This window comes from Euwallacea similis, chromosome 15 (assembly GCF_039881205.1).
Source record: "Euwallacea similis isolate ESF13 chromosome 15, ESF131.1, whole genome shotgun sequence".
Classification (NCBI taxonomy): Eukaryota; Metazoa; Arthropoda; class Insecta; order Coleoptera; family Curculionidae; genus Euwallacea; species Euwallacea similis.
This window is the reverse complement of record NC_089623.1, coordinates 1833642-1853647: the sequence shown is the minus strand read 5'-3', so window position 1 is coordinate 1853647 and position 20006 is coordinate 1833642. Positions and strand designations below refer to the sequence as shown.

The window sequence follows — 20006 nt, the reverse complement described above, 5'->3', positions numbered from 1 at the left end:
CGCGATCTTCATCCCGAAAGTGGCAAATAGCTGCTACACCATCGCCAAAGTGGCTTGACCAACAAGTTTGATATCTTTTCCTAATGAAAACGTTCGAAAAATTGACTATAAGTACATAACGAAGAACACACTGTCGCCGAAAGTCGATAGAAAAGGCTCTCCAATCAGTGCTCCAACAATGAAGGAAAAATTAAGAAGACAAGATAAGGGGTAAATTATCTAAACGGTGAAGATGGGCTCCAAGATTTTTTGCATTTTTTCGATATTGATCGTATTTGCGTTTAATATTCTAACAGTGAATTGAATACGGCATGCTAAATGCAAAAATTTGAACAAAGATGTTTGCCCGAAGTTTATAATTTTTACTTCTGCTATTATTGAAATTTTTCAAACTTACGAGATCAAACGCCAAGGTCCTAGTTGACATAAATATATAATTTAATGTAACATTGGTTTAAAAAACCTGACGCGCCACAGTGCCGTACTAGTATTGCTAATCGTAAAAGACTGATAAAATTCATTTTTGGGCAGTAGGTAGTCATTCTTATATGACTGACAACATAAAACTAAACAACCAAAGTTCGTATGCCGGCAGTTAAAGTGTTAAAGTTTAAATTTTATTTTGTGCTGGTTCTAGGTCAGTTTTTCTCTTTCTTAAGCAAAGTGAGTAAAATACTGGGGTCCATAAAGTTTTTCATTTACCATTTCGTATATATTCTGATTTTCCAGCTTTAAAGCTCATAAACTAATTCATATAATTCATTTATTAATTTTAATACTAGGCACTAGCTCAAGTACCACTTCTAGTAACGACCAACCGGGCCCCAGTTCCGGCATATCAGGGCAACATAGACGCACCACGAACCGAAAAACTTACCCGCCCTCTAGATATGTTAGGTACTTTTTAGCCTTGGGATTCAGAAATAATCCCCAATTTAGACAAGTTGAATTTCATCAGACTGTCTAGGAACTACCCAAGACGTCCGGCGTTCTGGTTCTCTAAACGCTGCCTGTATCGTGTCGAAAGGGGCCCGAGGCAAAATTCTCAGTCTCGAAGCGGCTCTAGATCAAACACGCCGACACCTTACACAGTCGGACCTCAGATTTTCAATTATTCTAATATCAATCCATCGACGCTTTCTTTAATGACTAGAAGGTTTGATTTTCTTTGAAATTATTGAGGTATTTCTCATGTTTGATTTGTTAAATTAGACTGGAGCGGTTGTTGACTGAACAAATGAGGATATTTACAAGATCGCAAGATTCTTCCAGTACTTCATCCCCGCGTCCCAGCGCGTCTGTCGACTTAGGAGAACACATTTTGGCCCTGAGATTACATGGATGTCTCCTACGTATAAACCGCGTTCTGGGGAATAGAGTGTCTAGCACTTTACGTAATACCCGCACGTCTTACAGTCAAGTGGGCTCAACAACTGCATCATATGATGGAGCTTCACGGTAAGGGAATTACTTTCGGAATGTAAGTTTATGGATTGTTGCTTCGGATTTCAGCTACGCAGCGCGGCATACTCTGAGCCTCATCGTGGACGGATTGAGTCGCTATATCGAGGAATTGGGGCCCGGTCCCATATCGAACAGCATGCGTATGCAAATACACAGTGTGTTTGCTATGTCTCTGCTCTTAACCGAACTTCTGCTGCTCCAAGTGGTCGACTCGATTCCCCCTCCCTCTGGCATGAATTTGGATCCGGAAAGAGAATCGCTAGCTAGACGGATCGACGAGTTGTGCACTCAGATGTTACAGAACAGGGTATAGTATAATTGTCTTAGTAAGAATTTAACTTTAATCTATAACAGTTCACAAATTGCTTATTTTTATTTTATTATATTCCAAACGTGACTTATGCATTTCATTGCGACAGTCGAGCTTCCAGTATTCCTAGAAATATTTGACTTTTCCCCAGTATGTAATGATAGTGGACTTTAGCACATGAGGTGATTCATAAAAGTGGACTTACAACTAAATACTAAATTTACTCAAATCGGACAATAGGTTTAGAAATTATTTAGCGTCAGAGTTGTGGTATATTTTTAGTGGCACGATTACTTTTTCACCATTTTTTTTCTTAGGTTACAGGGAGTTCTGCTCAATTAACACGGAGTCTTCGACTGATGAGACTGACCATGCGCCACGCCCACAGGGCTTTGGATCAAACGTACATTGCCCGTAGAAACGCTATGCTGCCGCGGCAAGAGCCTGATAGAAGGCAGCTTTTAGGCACTATCAATAGGTGAGCTGATTTTAAACGCAACTTTCAATATATTACAATATTATACGCAGATGTTTGAGGACAATAAACAGAAGTCATAGCCGGAATTCCCACTCAAATCCTTCGGAACAGAGCTCCGACAATGCAGCTAATCAACCAAGTGTTTCTGGCAATGGAGAACCCTTTACTGAGTCGTTTTATAGTACAATACATGACTTGATAACAAGATATTCAGATAACAGGGAAGAGGACGGGGGTAGAAGTCAACCTTCGACTTCAAGGGAAAGGCCTCAACATCAGGATCCGGTGTCTAGCAATAATGATAATAGGTAAGTTTCCTTCCAGGTATTTGAGGTATTTGCTGGTATGACTTGAATTAAACTCTAAAAATGTATATGTGTTTTACACTGTATAGAGGTTTTTGTATTGTATGCACATTTCTCTCTTCCTAGCGACGTTGATGACACTGATGATCCAGAAGAACCGGATTGGTTTGTACATCGCTCAAATACCCCAAATAATGCGAATCCGACCCGAGCTAATTCTCTCTTATATCGCACGAACAATGTAAACTTGGCGTCGACTTCACGCCCTGAACCATCAACCTCCCGCGTTTGGAACGTGCCCTCGGTTCAAGTGAACGACGTTCCAGTCACTGAACCTTTCGCATTTGCCCAGCGCTTGATGGCTCACAGGCAGAGATTCTCCGAGAGGGTTTCGGAATTAAGGTACCATACCCTTCCATATATTTCCACATTTAACAGTCAGTCGTAAAAAAAGAATTCAAACTTTGTACACTTATGATTTTTAAGTTTAAGTTTTCCTTTGGAGGCGTTTCTTTACAATTTTTTTCAAAAATCTGAATCCTTCTACTTTATTTAAAACAGCGATCTCTCTAAGGAATCACTTAATTTAGAGTAAAGGGTCCCGCTGTCGGTTTTTCAGTGTTTGGCTAGATACAGCAGTATCTTTTGGTGAGCACACTTGTGAGCTAAATAATTTTCCTACGATTTTACTTTTCTGGAAAATGTAAGAGTCTCTCTTCAGTGTAACTACTGCTTTTTAACTGTTTGTATGTGTAAGATTTTGGCATTGTTCTTAACTAGGTTTTTACTGTATAATTTTAGGTCTGGTGATGTCATAAAGAGAAAGACCTTTCACAATATTATTATACAGGGTGTAACATAAGTAGGGGTTTTCCTTTTAACATGACATAGACCTAAAAAAACTAAGCAATATTTTTCGAAAAAATGTTATATAAAAATATTGAAATGAGGTTTTTACCATTAAGAAATTGAGCTCTTCCACCTTCCTTTGAATATAGTCCTTTTTACACATTTAATTTGAGCAATCTAGGAACTTAAATTACAACCCCGTTTAACTGTAATAATCAGCTTTTTGTATTTAAAAAAAAAAACATATAATTTTATTTAGGACCAATTCAAGAGTGGGCCTATTCAGACCACGATTTCTACACCCTTTATATGCTAGCGTTAATCCCTTCGATGAGAATCTAGACGAACCCCAAAGAGAGCAAATTTATGACAGCGACATGGTCACAACCGTCACACCCAATCACAGAATTCAAGCTTGGGATATATCTGATTGGACAGTGCCAGCCATCAGCAATTGTACGTAACTATAATGATAGTTATTTAAAAAAACGTGTCAATGATTAAATATATAAATAATATTCTTTCATTAGAAATAATGAAGATTAAAAATGCAAATGCTTACCTTCCGCGTTTCAGCAATGAAAAACGTGGTGGTCAGCGAATGCAAAATTCACAACGACGCCAGTGTTGATATAGCAACTGATGGCACCATTTTAGTCACGCTCTTGCCATCCGGGGGATATCTCAACTTTACTAACCGTTTAGGTATATTATTTAAACTGCATTAAATTCCAAATCCCATGAGCGTTTCTTTAGGTGTATACAGCCTTCGTTGGGAGACTCTAGGTCAATGTTTGTATACTACAAGTTTTGAACAGAACGCAGTTTCCGTGTCTCTTTCCCCGTTAAGTCGTCATTTGGTCGTGGGATTTGTCACCAGGAGAGTTTCTATTATAATAAGTGATCGATTGGTAATAGAGCAGTTTTTTAAATTTTAGTTCTCCGATTTTTGATGGTTTCTTACAGATGATGGCCCGCATATATAGAATCGAGCAAAAAGACGTGCCCGGAGATCGTCTGCCTGTACTCAGAGAATTTGAGCAACACCGTGAAAATAGGATTAACTGCATTAGGTGGCTGCCGACTTCTGGTCAAGGCTTGATTTATGCCACCAATACTGGCCAATTGGTGATTTTATCCTAATTTGGACATATGTAACGTTCGGACTTCTTATGTATTTAGACATGATTTGTTTATTCTATTTAAAATAATATTTATAAGAAGAGATGACGGCGCATTGCCGTTTAGCTTAAATGGACGTTTCGCAGCAAGTCGTTTCCATATTTTCTCAATAATAATATCTAATAATTATTAACCTTCTATTGCATGAATTTTACAAATGAAAAATGATGTTGCAAAGTTATTAAGGAAATAAGGCAAAGCAAAAAATAAGTCTATCATTTCAGGAAAAAAGTTTCTCTTTCCAAATGAGAACAATGTGTACAGCGTAGATAAATTTCGATATTTATACAACAAATCTGAATAAACATTAGAAGTATAGAAAAGTGGATAAGGCATTCTTGATGTCTTTTTGTGGCAAACAGTTTATTGAAGTGATTAACTATTTTCGGCCGTCTTATGTTTTCGAGCTACAAGCAAAAGTTTGATTTTGGCCATTTTGACTTCCCATATACAAAGAAGACATGAAAATAAGTAAGACTATGAGTTATTTAAACAGTCCAGTTTTCATCGTTACCATGAAAATTGTTTGGAAGTTACAGCAGAAATACTTGTTTTATCTTCATATTCTTGGAGTGAACACCTTGGTAACGAAGGCCGCTAGGATTTTTTTAATATAAAGTAATAGCATTATTTTAGCTTTCTGTGTAACCTCTAGAATTCATGACATGACCTTTCCGAATACCCTATATAGTTAATCCGCGATACCTATTGTAAAAAGTGATTTTTGCAAAAGAGTAATTTCGGTACAATATAACAATTATATTTACGTAACTAACATAATAACCAAACAATGAAAGTTTATTGAAAATGGCCAAAATCGGATTTTTGCTTCTTGTGCGAAAACAAATAATGGTCGAACATTTTTATCGTCTTTTTATCGTCTCAACTTTTCTCCAAAAAGAAAAAAAATCGATAATGCTCTATTTGTTTTTCTCTCTCTTATAGTTACCGAGATTTCCTCTATAAGTATCAAAAATTGTCCACCCTTGAACATTATTCCCATTTGAAAACAAAGAAAAATCTTCATACAATAGGCGAGGCGATTAATTTGATCTGTATTCGTAATGTAATTGGGTTTAGGATTTCCGACATATTGACGCTTAAAATTTGAAAAGGGGTAGAAATTGGAATCTTCCTCACTTAAGAATTTTCAGGGAGATTTTGAAAATTTTTGGTTGCTGTGTAATGCTCTTAACGACATATATGGAACCTTAATATCTCCATTGAGGCTCTGGAACCTTGGACCAATGGACCGATTGGGATTAGATATAAAGACAACAAAAATGCCTAAAATGCTTTTTTCTTGCCTTTGTATTTCTACACATTGTGTAATATTATAAATCAATTATTTTCATTGTTGAGACATAAATGTGCCTTACATTTGTCGCACAATGCGCGAGACTTTGCTTTACGGTTGGCATTCTTTTTATCTTGCTCTGCAAGTAAGACAAAAAGGCTAATGACCAACATTGTTACATTTGATAAGGAATGTTGTACGAGGTTCTAAACATCTCCCCTTTAAAGAAATGGACGAACTCTTCTTAGTATTACTACTAGATTGTCGTCTTTTCTTCCATGATATCTTGCCTACCCAGCATGGATCATGAGCTAATGTTGTTTTAAATTTTAATAAAGTAGTATATACTTGTCTATTGAGCTGATTCTTGATTCTCTTGTTGAGAGCGACTAAGCATTAACAATGTTCACATCAATTATATGGCAAAAAAATCTTATATACCATTTTCTACTTTTAAGTTCCATTTGATATTGTAACACTAAAGAATCTTGTAGGTCTGCCCTACTTACATACATATGTTATATTCCGTTACTATATCTGGATCATTTCTACTGCTTTTTGCTCTGAAGAACCGCCGAATCTTTATAACTGACCTACCTTGTTGGACATAACACCAAAGACACAATTAAATTGTCATGCAATTGAACCACGTGAACATTTATTTGATTTACATTAGCAGTATTTTCTATATGTGAGCCGCACTTTTCTTCATTACTTTCTCGTCATTGCAACTTCTTGAGATGGTTCGATCTTATTGTCCCTATAGGTGTGATTTTCATCTTATTCAAGTAAACTATTAGGAGTAAACTGAGAAATAGTTGGCGTAATAGACCTTATGGTAAACATTCCTTGAAATGGGTCTTCCTTACATACTTTCGCTAAACGTAATTGTACAAGCGTACAATTACGTTTCTTGCCGTTTTATGTTTAGGTTTTCCTACCATTTTATTTACATTAATGTGCATTTACATACACTTCAAAGTTGCGACTAAAACAGGTTACGCCAGATAAAACATATGTCTTGAAGCCCCAATTGCGTGGCTTCTTTGCAGCACAAGCGAACACAGCTGACGCAGAATAGTCACAATTGGATCAGTAATTAAATTAAGACAAATGGTTACATTGTATATGAAAATATAACTAATTCGCTCAAAGATGAAAGTACGTGCATTCAAAATTGAAACGTGGTTTTATGTGGTTCAACAAACTTCGTTGTTCCTCGATTTTTCACATGTGCCTTTAATTTTCCATGTTTTCCATTTTTTTTTATCATAGAAATATACGATTAATAATAAGACTCTCGCGTAAAAAATAATAGACCAAAACGTAATACGACTCAGATAAACCAACGTAACGACATCCTGTAGAATTTCCTACTGTCTTTCTAAAGTTTCTTCAGATACTGACTTGACGGTGGAATGGTGGCTATCCATTTTCCCTCTGCAGTTTTTCTTATCTATCATACTTGCAAGGTTAGTTTGACGGGATGATACGACGTAACGTTCTGATAGTAATTAATTGGGTGACCTCCGCATGGAAGGTAGAATTCCTTGATATTTGTATAAATGTTTTACAAAGATATTCGTCCTTGGGAAGGTCTAAGCATTATTCTATATAAACATACTTGTGCTAGAAAGTAAGCAGGATTTTTGCGGAATGTTCGTGTAATACTCGTGCTGATTTGGCATCAATACGGACTGTAAGCTAAAGTATTAATATACAAGTATCACCAATTCAAGTGGAAAGATAGGAATTGTGCAAGTGGGAGAAAGAGCGCACAAGGTTTAATATGCACCCGACAAAAACCAACAACGAAATAGGCGCAGTCAGTCCGGTCGGCGTCTCTACTTCGATATTCAGGTTAATATCGCCTTCGTTGCCTTTGCAACGATAGAAATTTTTAAACACTTAAAATTAAAAAAAAATTAATTAATAACTAGAACTTATACCAGTAAACATTTTGAAACCGTGAGAGTTTTGGACACTGAACTGACTCCGCCTACTTCAACCGCCAGTCTCACGACCCACTTCGTTGGTCTTTGTCGCAGGCATATTAAATCTTGTGCGATCCTTCTCCCACTTTCACAATCACTATGTTTCCATTTGAACTGGAATACCTGTATATCTGTTTCAACGAACGAAACTTCGAGGACGAAAGTTGTCTTGGAAGTCTTTGAAAACACTTTATGTCAATTTTTTCAAACATAGAGATATTTTCAAGGATTGCTCCAGTTGGAAATTTACTAATATCCCGATAGGAAGACTCGACTTCTTGATTCCTAGAAGGAAGCCTTTCGGGTCAACAATGCAGTTATGCAAGTTTGGTAAAGCTGCGCCACAGTGACTTGGTTTACGACCATAAATGTGGAGAAATAAGCTTGCAGATCTGTAGTAGTTAATGCGGCTTTTTTGGGTTCTTTTTTAATCTGCATAGCGCGCGTTTTTAAAGTCAATTGATGTCTCTGATATTGGATATTGAACTTTAGAATTAATCAATTGCAGTTCCATAACAGTTTTCTAATTCATTGTATCTGGTCCAAGCTTACTCTCATGACTTTGAAATTGCTTGATTTTAAATTCAATCTCCTCCGTATCAGTTTGGTCCATATTTTTTGTAATACATGCCTAATGGGTTTAACAATTCCCGTTTATTTCTAGTTCTGTTTAAGATGAGCATTCTCTTTTAAAGTAAGGTTTCAGTGCATTTTCCTAATATATTCAGGAATGTAAGCAAGTTGATGTAACATCTTGACAAATCATCGTTACTTTTTGTATTAAGTGTTATTTCATGCTCGTATTCCTTGACAAATTGATATGGATTATTGGTTTTAAGTCAAAACTTTATCCACTAGTCAGGCACAATTTTGGAAATTTTTAGCCTGCAGGGTAGCGATTCTGGGTTATTATTTAAGTTTGTCGTGATGGTTCAACTTCATCTGGAACAATCGTGTTTTAGTTTAATTTCTTTAATGTGCATGGTTTTTTTAATTTTAGATTTACGAGGTATTACTATTCCGTTTGGTACTATTTCAGATAGTAAAACCGAACCTTAGTATTTTGGTTTAGTTTTTCCTGGTCTATTATCAGATTTTTTAAAATAATTGGCGACGGATATGTATGTAATTTCACTACTATGAGCTTTGAGAATACCTTTAACTACTTAATTTTGAAATTCAGAACCACTGTCAGAAATTATTTGTTATGGTATACCGAGAAAGGGAAAAAATGCACAAATTAATCAGGACAGGAACTTGCACTGCTGAAAACTATCTATATTTTTTAAAATGTATCTAGTAATATAAAAAAATCTTTATTTTTTCAATTATAAAACTGTTACTATGAATTATTTCAAATGGTTTTTTAGTCAGTACAAGTGGTTTTTTTCGGAGGTTACGCTGAACTATGAAAAGTAATTTAAAATTATTAAAACTATGAAGGTTTGCTACTTGAAGTGGTTCAATCATGAGTCCAAATGAAACTTAAAATCCTGTCCAGAAGTTCATCAAGGTATTGTTCTTGACTATCGTTATATGCGATACAACAAGAGGTGTCACTATGCGATTATGCACAATACAATCCATCCTCGGAGTTATTAAAAAGGTTGCCACCGTAATTTGAAACTCGAGTCTGTATCTTGCTGAGTATTATAAAATACTTAGCAAGATACGGTTAAAAAGGCCAAATTGGCGCATTTAATAATCCATTTACGTTTTTATGAGTGGTTAGAAAGTTATCACAGGCAATGATAAGTGTATTAATTTGTCTTTAGCTGCAGTCAAATAATAGAATGTTGTCACCTTGATACCGTACAAAATTATAGTTTACTTAAGCCATTTTAGATGTGTATTCAATAAGAATAAAACTGAGCAAACGAAATATTTGGGGGTGAAATGGGTATACTTCACGGTCCTTACGGGGTCAATATAAATGTATCAAAAGTTTAAATGGAAACATAGGGATTGTGCAAGTGGGAGAAGGACCGCACAAGGTTTAATATGCCTTCGACAGAGACAAACGAAGTGGGCGGAGTTAGTCCGGCCGACCTCTCCACTTCGATGTTTAGATTAGTATCGATTTCGCTGCCTTCACGGCACTTGGTGGGTCTTTGTCGGAGACACAGTAAAACTTATGCAGTCCTTCTCCCACTTGCACAATCCCTGTTTCCACTTGAACTGGAACCTCTATATAAAAACATCCAATTCACTTACAATAACATTTACGTTCTTAATGGTTTCTTCACTGGCTTTTAACGCACTACGTCCAATAAGACAAGCGGTGCCTTATCTCCTCCCTAGCTGCTTATGAAGCTGAGATGATGCTTATTCTCTTGCCTCACGCCTGGATTCGAGCGATGCTTGCTCCTCCTCCTCCCTTGGTCGTCGAATTACAGCTGATATACCAATTCAATTTAGAGGGTTGACATGCCGTAAATCGTAAAAACGAACCGAGTTTTGGCTTCGAGTGCATGATGTTAAATTCAAGAAATAGGGAAAATGATTTTTTAAAAACAGATTTATTTTTGAAAGATCTTGGTTAGATGTAGAACTGTAATTAATTGTATAATTTTTGAATAAATCCTTAAGTATTACGATAAAGCAATATAAGCAGAACACAATCATAGGTGTATCAGCAGTTAAGCTAGTCCAAGGGGTTGCATTGTATATATGTATATACTCACCTGCAAACAGTAGTTACTTTTGTAATAAACGCAGTAAAAATCAGGATCACTTGCTGACCAACTTAAAAGTTGCTAAAATTCACAAAATATATTTGAGATGGTAAACTCTACTATAAATGACGCCATATTTTACAGATCTTGAGTTATATTCCCTTTAGTGAACATTATGAAATAGAAGGTTAATTTAACAATCTGTGGTAATTTTACTATACGTATTGGTTTTAAAGCTTAGTTATTGTATATCATTATATCTTAACACATGTTGATAATATTAATTTTCGAATTAAATAACTGATTTTGTTGGTCATGGGCTTTTTATTATACACGATAGTTACATAATCTTAAAGGATACACTCCCGTTTGGAAAAACCATACCGATATCACAAAGTTAGTATTAACGTTGAAACGTTATATCTTTTGATACAGAGCTAACAGAAAGCAGTTCTTTTCGAATCAGTTAGGTGCAATATTCAGTTAATAGAAAAGTCATTTTGGGCCATTGATTTGGCCACATATAGGTTTAAACATTAATTCGTGTTTATCTACGGAAAGTTAAAGTCTGAGATTTTTCGAGAACAATAGTAATTTAGAATTTTATACGGTATGTTCTCTACGGTGAGGAAATCTTTCAGCGTAAATTCGAACATATTCTCGACCATTTCCTTGACAGAATCCAAATACCAATATCATATCCGTGTATTCTGCATTGGTATAGTGCACCGCCATAATGTAAATAAAAATCAAAATTTACTTTTACCACTTAACTTAAAAGCATAAAATGAAAACTGTTACAAAAATGTTCTCTCACTTTCGGGAAGATCAATTTGATTGCAACAACAATAATAATTTTTTGATAATAATAATTTAATTTTCTTAGCAACTAAAAATAATAGGTACCTGAGACTGGAAAAGATTGCTTTGCTTTCCATTTACTTTACAAGCGTTTCTCTCGAAAATGATTGCAGTTAGCGACTTGATTAAGGTATATCTTTGTTAAGCAAAAATGCCGCGCAAATACATTTTTTTCATCCAAAACTGATTTACCGTTAAAAACAAAAAAGTTAGAAGGACCTAAACAAGTACCTAATGCGTATACATGGGGCTCTCTGCGATTCACCGAAATTTTGTTTGCAGATATGAATTCCTCATCCCGAAAAACCCCCTTGTAGAAAATTTCATGAGTTTTCCTCTTGCCATTTAATTATGGCTATAAATTGAATTTTACATTTCAACTTTGCCACCCTGTAGCTCGGTTATTATCAACTTTTGGACTAAAGTAAATGTGGTTAAATCGTTTTATTTTGATCTCAGCTACCTATTGTAGAGCGTTGTAAAAACCTTTTAGAGACACCCTGTATATTCTTATGATTGCATGTTATCGATGATTAGAATACCAAACCCCACAATTAAATAGTTGTAATGTGCCGGGTTGGAATAACTATACGCGAGTCAAAAATATAACACTTTATTAACTTCTCGATAATATAAGAGCGGGAGCGAGGCGTAAAGACCCTTTTATGTAAGTGTTTTGTGAAGATCAGTCTGAAGGTTTCTGCTGGACTATGTCTTAACTGCTTGACTGCCCTATTTATATAAATGATATCTACGTGGACTTTGCTAAAGTACATTAATAAGGGTAGTTTGAACCTTAAACAGTACTGAGACTTTGAGTCTCAGCTAATTACAATTTGATGGGTTAGTTATACAAAGGAATTGTGTTTCTACGTAAATATACATTCTAATTAAGTTCTAATATTGTCCTTAGGTTTCCATGAGAAAATAGTACAAGAAATAATGTAAGAGATTAATACATATATGATATTATTACGTATGCGTAACCCGGGGTGCTTTACATAGTTTTTTTTCAATAAAAAAGTAAAATACTTTTTAATTACTGGATTTCCGTTGTTATCTCCTCTAAATAATTCGTTCATGTTTAGGTGCTCAACCGGATTATTTATAATGATACAACTTCATGCCTTCTCACGCAAAAATGTCATTTTAGTTTTTGCACAATTAAAAAAGTTATATTCTTAAAAGGTTTTCAATTTTAACCATCGTTATGACGTGCGATTCAATGCTTATTTCAAAAATTAACAAAAAATTAACGTAAAATTACTCCTGACTAAGATTTTAACAGTCTAGTAGGAGGCTATAAAAAAGTGTTCCATCCGGCTTACTTGCATTCAAAATGTATGGGTTTTGAATATTTTCAAATCACTCGTCTAAGCTAAATGGCTTGCCAAGAACGTGCGTTTTTGGAGACTAAGATAACTTCTTTTTTGATTCAAAAAATAAGCATTAGGAGCTTTATCTAGAAGTTAGATCAAAAATGCTTTAAAAAATTTTGCAACTTCCACTTCTAAAATAAACTTTTTTTTAATGTAATTTTTAAAACACTCAGCGCCAGAGAACTAAAGTAAATACCTATTATACATACGTACATGCATACATGCATATGTCGGGGTAATATTAGGAACGTTTTCCATGTTTAATGTTATAATAATTTAAGAAAGCAAAAGTAGAAAGGCAAACTAACGAATTCACTACTACTCGACCGCCCTTCTGCCCTTCTATTTCTTAACTACTTGTTCCTTTCTTCTTCTTAACTTTCCCCGATCGGGTGGTCCTTAAGACCCAAAGGGAGTACCTGCTAGTCCCTGTTTCTCGTGGACAAATCCCACATGTGGGCACTTAATTATGTCGGTAGTAGTGACCTCGTTTGACAATGCTTTATCTTCAAGATGGCTTTGTCAGTCTGCCCCTCATCTATTATCGGTTCTAATGGTACAATTCTAACTTAAGGACTAATAAATCTCCGACACATACATAAATGACGGGTTGAAGGGACAGTGGCAGATACATACACGGCATGTGAATAGGAAAAATGGAGTTACTTACGTGGCAGTCACAAAAGCAGTCACCATAAGAATAGAACTCTATAGTCTATTTGAAAATGTTTGGCAGCACAGAACACCAATAAACACAAATTTTTACTAACAAGGTGAGTCGCCAAAATTTGAAAAAATAATGGACAGTTTTCATAGTAAACAAGCAATTTTCGCAATTTAAGGTCATGCTTACCCTAGACCCTTAAGAAACACAATAGGTCATAAAATTTAAACAATAGTAGTGCGGACGAAATGTAGTACCAGTGGCAGAGTTTAAGAAGGGTACAGCTTGAAATTAAATAATTGTTTTTTTATTTCTCGTAATGTTTATTTAAATATCAATATTTAAAATAATAACGCAACATAGTACGACAGAAAAAATTTACACTACTATTATGGAAAACAAAAATAGAACAATAGAGACAAAAATGTAGGAAAAAAAGAAAAAATACAAATTTGAAAACATTTAGTTTTTTAAAAAGGCGAAACGACACTGGTTTATTGGGGTTTTATGGCTTTCGACCCTTAGCTGTGCTGTCAAACATTTCCAAATAGACTATACCATTGCCGAACAAACTTCACATTTAGAATTTGACGCTGTACAGTTAAGAGGAAAAGTATTAGCAGACACCGGGGTCTGCCATGGCGCTCAGTGTGTCAACTTCGTTCTAACTCCATGTGAGGTATGAATGCTCTCCAGTAAAAACATTTTTTCTAATTTTGACAAATAAAGTGACAGTTCTTCTAATCAAAATCGGTGAGTAAACGGGTTTCATTTTGTAACTAATTACATAATAAAAGCTGGTAATATGAAAAAAGCAACACCACAAAATCAATGTGTAAAAAGTCTAAAAGATTAAAAACTTGCCAATATTATTTGGTAACAATTCAGAAACAAATCATGAAAAGAAGGAAGATGGAGAGAAGCAAGATAATATGAAAACCACTAACAAAAAGGCAAAAAATTTAAAGCTTTGCGCAAGTTAAGGCTACATTTATCATAAAAATAAATGTAAAATGAAGCCCAAATTAGTAATACAGTGTAAACAATGATAATTGATTATAAAAGGATATACAATAAGCAGAACCTGACAAAGGAAAACATTACAATAATTCAACAATTCTCTCTCTCTCTCTCTCTCTCCGTGTTCTCCGGCGAGTCTGGAACGTACCTTTCTAGAAGGACTGCCGAGAGACATAAAAGGTCGTCGTGATGCGGCACAGGGGGAGTTTTATTCAGTAGCGTACATCGAGGCCTAACATAGTAAAGACAGTGAAAGAGTTCTAGTGCAGTGTAGTGTTGTTTAGTATTTAGTGTATTTTTGTATTGTAGCATTTTTATCCATTAAAGCTTTATATTTGTGAAGCTCCCAGACCCAACAATTATTAAATGAGTTGAATCTTGTATATAAAACTAAAAAAGCAAAAATTTAAAGCTCAAGTAAATTTACGTAGTAAAAATAACTAATAAAGACTAGTCTATAGATATTCATTGGATTTACTGAACGTTAATACAAACAAAAATGAATAAACAATATTTTGATAAAAATTAAGTAAAACTTGACCAACAAAATTCCGCATGAATCCTTTTAACAAAGCAGAACATACATATATTGAAGTGGTTAATTTGGTTATGCACATTCTCGTTTTGGACCATCAAATTAAAAATTTGGAAGACAAACATCCGACACCCTGCACAATCTAAAAATTCTATATTCACATTCTATCCGTTCAATCACGTTTTTTATGACGATTTTTTCCCTTCATATTTGGTTCGTTTATCTTGCCATTTCCGATTTTTGACTGTTTTTTCATAGTATTTAGGATTCTGTTTGCTTGTTGCTATTTACTATTTTGACAGCATTTTTTTCGCTCTTGTGTTTGTAGATAGAATTAGTAGGTATTCCTCTTGTTATCACCTGGAGAGCCTCAGGTAGAGCTGACTTGTAAGAACAAGTTAACGATTTTCTATTTTGTTTTTGGAGATTAGGGAATCGTACCATATTGGTGTTGTATACAAGATTATAGGTTATAACTATAAATTGTCTATAGCTACTTTAGGTTTAGTTTGTTTCTTCTTCTTTAGCTTGCTTCATATTCTTTTTCGCAGAGCTGTATGTATTATAGGTGGGGTATATTTAGGGCGTTTGGTGATATAAGGGGTAATTCGAATTCAGTGCACACGATTGGAATCTTAAAAACCATAAAAGGTACAAGGTCGTTTAAATTGGGTCAAAGCAGAGCACTTTCGAGATTTCTTAAACGCCGTTTTAACATTTGAAAAATTCCGATTACTTTCGAAAATAATCGGAAAAAACCGAAATTCTTACAAATGGCTTTTAGTTTTTTTTAAAGTTATTTGAAGAGCTTTTTTAAAACGAATTTCACTTTTTCATGGGCACTTTTGCTCCTTTATGAGATAAAGTCATTAAATTTTAAATACAACGTTTCGGAATTTGGGAACCATCATCATCCTCAGTGTTTTAAATACGGACCTGAATTTTTTTTGCATTTATTAACCTTCTTTTATGGTTTTCGAGATCTCAGTGGCACTTCCTGTTTTGATGCCAACTTAGTGTTTTTATATGATTTTTCTATAATTACGTAGCTAGAATTGAATTTATAGAATATATTTTCCTATTTTCTCTGAAGCCATATCGTCATGGATGTACGTGCTCCTCAAAATTTGTGTTGCTTCTTTCATCGATTAATTGTTGTCGGTAACGTCCCAGAAACATATCGGTAAATATTTCGTTTCTTCTCATATTATACGAAGTTTTACTGTCAGCAGTAAGCAGTCAACAAATTCGCTATTTTCTATGATTTAGCAAATATTCCTCTTTTTAGTAAATTGTTATACCGATGTAAATAATATATCGAGTTGCTTGTTATTATGGGTACTAATTTACCATTTTGATTTTTCTGTGTTCTTAAGTTTATCATGATTTTGTTGAAGTTTCATGTCTTTGTTCGATAGATTTTCTTCTCTCGTTTCCTTTCTTTTCACTCTTTTGGCAAAATTCTCTGTGGTAAAAGTCAGATTGGTGCAATAATTTCTTTGTGGATCTGAGAAAGTTGGTGAAATTTATCGTGTTGTGAATGACTAACTGGCAGGTAAATTACTATTTTTCCACATCGTATCTTCTCTAACTTTTTACTACTAAACTTTTCAAGTTGAAATCGCCGCCTATTAGAATTTCCTTTTTCTTCTGATTTGCGGAGATGCTTTAGTATTTTGAATTTTATTCCCCATATGACAATTAGATTATTCATTTCTGTAACTATAGAGGGTGGTCCTTTACGGCTATAACCAACCATGTCCGGACTCAAATTTATATGCGACTTTTTCGTATATTTTGATGTAGAATCTACCCTAGGTATCCTCCCGGACAACATTTTGCAACACCCTGTATATGAAAGAAAATCCTTATTCCTTGAAATAAAGATTTACTTCAGTGATGTTTAATGATAAAATGGTTTACTTTCTACTCTCGCATTTTTTTGCCAAGACGACATCAGATCAACGTAGTGCCGGTAAACAACCAGAAACGGATCTCATAATATTGTCTATTTTTTGTATCGATTAAACGATATCAAAGGTCGGATCCTGCATGGTACTGAACCCGCCCAAGGCGGTATTAGAGAACAGGTAGATGCCCAGATGAGGGGAATTCCATAATGCACCAGAGGAGATATTTCAATCCTTTGATGGTTGTCGGAAGAGATGAAGTGTAAAAATTTAATCCGATGAAATTCCCGATAGCAATAGAACTTCACAACGAATTACCAATTGTTTATCATAAAAAAATGGCTTATTAATGTGAAAACCGCATATGGGAAATACGTATTTGTTGTGTATTTACTGTAGTGTTTCCTGTTAAGGATGGTGGAATTAAAAAACCATATAATGGTTAAAAATTGAACTCATCAAATGGCGGCGTCCAACTGGAATTCCCTAAATATTTTCGTCTAAGGACAAAAAACTTAAATGCGTGCAACTACAAGCTAAAATGGAACAAATTTAAGAATGCAGCCAAGCTTCAATTCAAAGCTTCAATGGAAATTTATCTTCATTTTAAACTCGAAAAAACGTAAAAATTCGACTCCAAAAAAACATTTCAAACATAACTTTTTTTTTTTTCGCAAGCATGATTCATCATTTAATTTATAAACCCATGAAGATTTAGCTGATATTTTCATTTCTTAATTCCAGTTATATTTTGCTATAAGTTGGTTCCTTTCGTCCTGTTGGGGAGCTGCTGAGGACGGGAAGGCAAAGGTGCTTCAGTATGAGTTTCTATGGAGTGCCCCTTCGGAGTATAAATATAGGTAAAAGGTGGAAACAGACAATAAAGTAAATATTCGTTAAAAAATCCCGTCTCATTTATCAAGTTATAGCAATCCATGGGGGTCAACAGGCTGATCATTTTAATAATGTATTCATTAGCCTTTTGCCATTAGCATCTTGAGAATGCTCTCTTACATAATGTCTCTTCAGACATTTCGACACATTAATAATTTAAATTAATAGAAACATATTGAACAAACAAGACGTCAAAGTTCGGATATATTAACTCAAATGTATCCAATTTACGAATATACATATTTAATATTTATAGTTGCAGATATCTGTTGCTGTTGGTTATTGAGTTATTAAATCGCATTTTCAGGCATTTGAAGATGGCGAGTTACAAGAATAATTGTCAGATCAAGCTGAAATTTTGAAAAATTGGACATCACATACTAATACATAAAATACTTAGAAAGAAACCTTCTAGATTTTTTCTTTGAAAGTTACAATTTTTTAAATATGGTTAAATCTTCGACTACAGATTTCAACTTCTCGGGAAAACTAGATAATTGATTGGCGATAAACTGATTGGGCTCATATTTTAAGCAATTGTAAACTACATAAGTAATATTTTATTTTAAAGGGAATTGAATTCCCTTTGTTATGGGACCTTCCTTATATTATTTGGTGGATAAATAAAAGGCACAAAAAATGGTATTAATAATAGTTTTTTGAAATCTCACTTGATTTTTCGAAAAACCTGCTATTATCAGTTTGTTTCTCGCAAAAGCAGATTGATTGGGATCATATTGAATGGCCGGCAAGATCTCCTGATTTGTCACTATTGGACTTTTCCATGTGGGAGCATTTGAAATCTAAAATTTATGCAACCAAAATCAATTTTTTAGAAGACTTTCGGCCACAAATATAGTGTAATAGAAATAATAGCGTACAAGTGCTAACAAGTAACTTTTGAAATACTCCATAATGATCGCGAATATTTTGAACAGTGCCTTTATAATTGCAGTGGCAAGAAATTGTGTTACTTTTACATTTTATTTCGTTATTTTTTACAAACTACTCAATCGATTCCAACAAGGAAGGTCACATAATAAAAGGAATTCAATTCTGTTTAAAATAAGATATTACTCGCCCCCCCTGAAACATAATTGTATAATTAGTACACAATAAACTACAAAAATCTCGCTTATTACCTTTCGAAAATCAGGTATTTTTGATGTACTATTTCCCGTATTCTGTCGTTCAGAAATTGTAGTAATACCCATCCCCCATCAAACTGGGTGAAGCGTATATTCGCCCCCTCTGGGGTACTTCCCGATATATAGAAGTCACTGGTATACTAACAGTCATTAAACCGTCGGTAAATTCAATTCGTCGTTCCCCTTGAGCTTCCAACGATAGAGTTCCAATATTAAAGCTATTATTGTAAGAGCTTGTCACAGTGCAAGGGAAACTATTAGCCATTATGAACTTTGAATTTTGAAACCGTTGCCACTTAGACAGTACCTTCTCGACTGAAAATAAAATACTTTACACGTTAAAAGTATAAAAACAGATTAAAAACATACCTACTTTCCATTGTGATTTCTTCTTTTGAATGCTTTTTTGTGTGAAATATATCAACATTATATTAGGTTAGGAGAGTTCAGTACAATGTCTTGTGGGGTACTTGTAGGGCGCATGGCTAGAAACGTCATTATTGATTTAGGAAGGAAACTGTAATGCCGAGAAGTTAGTTATTTTGATGTATAAATGATAATTTAACCAAAAACCAAGTTGAGGAAGTAATTAAAAATTTAAAAACCAAACTACAAATGTGTTTGTATGTAACTAAACATCAAATAAGTACAACAAAAGGACGAACTAAGAATTTTAAATGTTTCGCACGTTGCACATAACATTAAAAGATTACATAATATTAGGTGTACAACTTTGCTTCCGCCGTTTTTTTTCCGAATTTCGCGATTTTATTGTAAAAAACTAATTATACCTTTAGGATCCAAAGTATTGTCCATCGCTGGCCACTACTTTCTCCCATCTTTCGGGCAGCATACGAATCCCGTGTTGAAAAAATTGGACATCTTTTGAAGCGATCCACGATTCTATCCAATTTCTTACTTCTTCATAAGACCGGAAGTGTTGGTCAGCTAGCCCATGTGCCATGGATCGAAACAAGTGATAATCAGAAGGAGCTAGGTCAGGAGAATATGGCGGGTGGGGTAGGACTTCCCATTTCAATG

General features: G+C 34.6%; 1 protein-coding gene across 3 annotated transcripts in view; it reads left to right on the top strand.

The window, feature by feature from the left end:
• LOC136413797 (uncharacterized) overlaps positions 1–10868 on the top strand; it is a 29456-nt gene extending 18588 nt beyond the window's left edge. For 2 of the 3 annotated variants that reach the window (XM_066397504.1, XM_066397502.1), the window contains exons 23-33: positions 783–897; positions 959–1156; positions 1213–1458; positions 1513–1771; positions 2092–2252; positions 2303–2560; positions 2684–2959; positions 3666–3862; positions 3983–4111; positions 4163–4317; positions 4373–10868. In XM_066397504.1, the coding sequence (XP_066253601.1) occupies positions 783–897; positions 959–1156; positions 1213–1458; positions 1513–1771; positions 2092–2252; positions 2303–2560; positions 2684–2959; positions 3666–3862; positions 3983–4111; positions 4163–4317; positions 4373–4549 (2171 nt within the window). In that variant the 3' untranslated portion in view covers positions 4550–10868. The remainder of the gene's footprint in view (positions 1–782; positions 898–958; positions 1157–1212; positions 1459–1512; positions 1772–2091; positions 2253–2302; positions 2561–2683; positions 2960–3665; positions 3863–3982; positions 4112–4162; positions 4318–4372) is intronic. The other variant, XM_066397503.1, reaches the window with a different exon arrangement.
• Positions 10869–20006: the final 9138 nt, after the last annotated feature.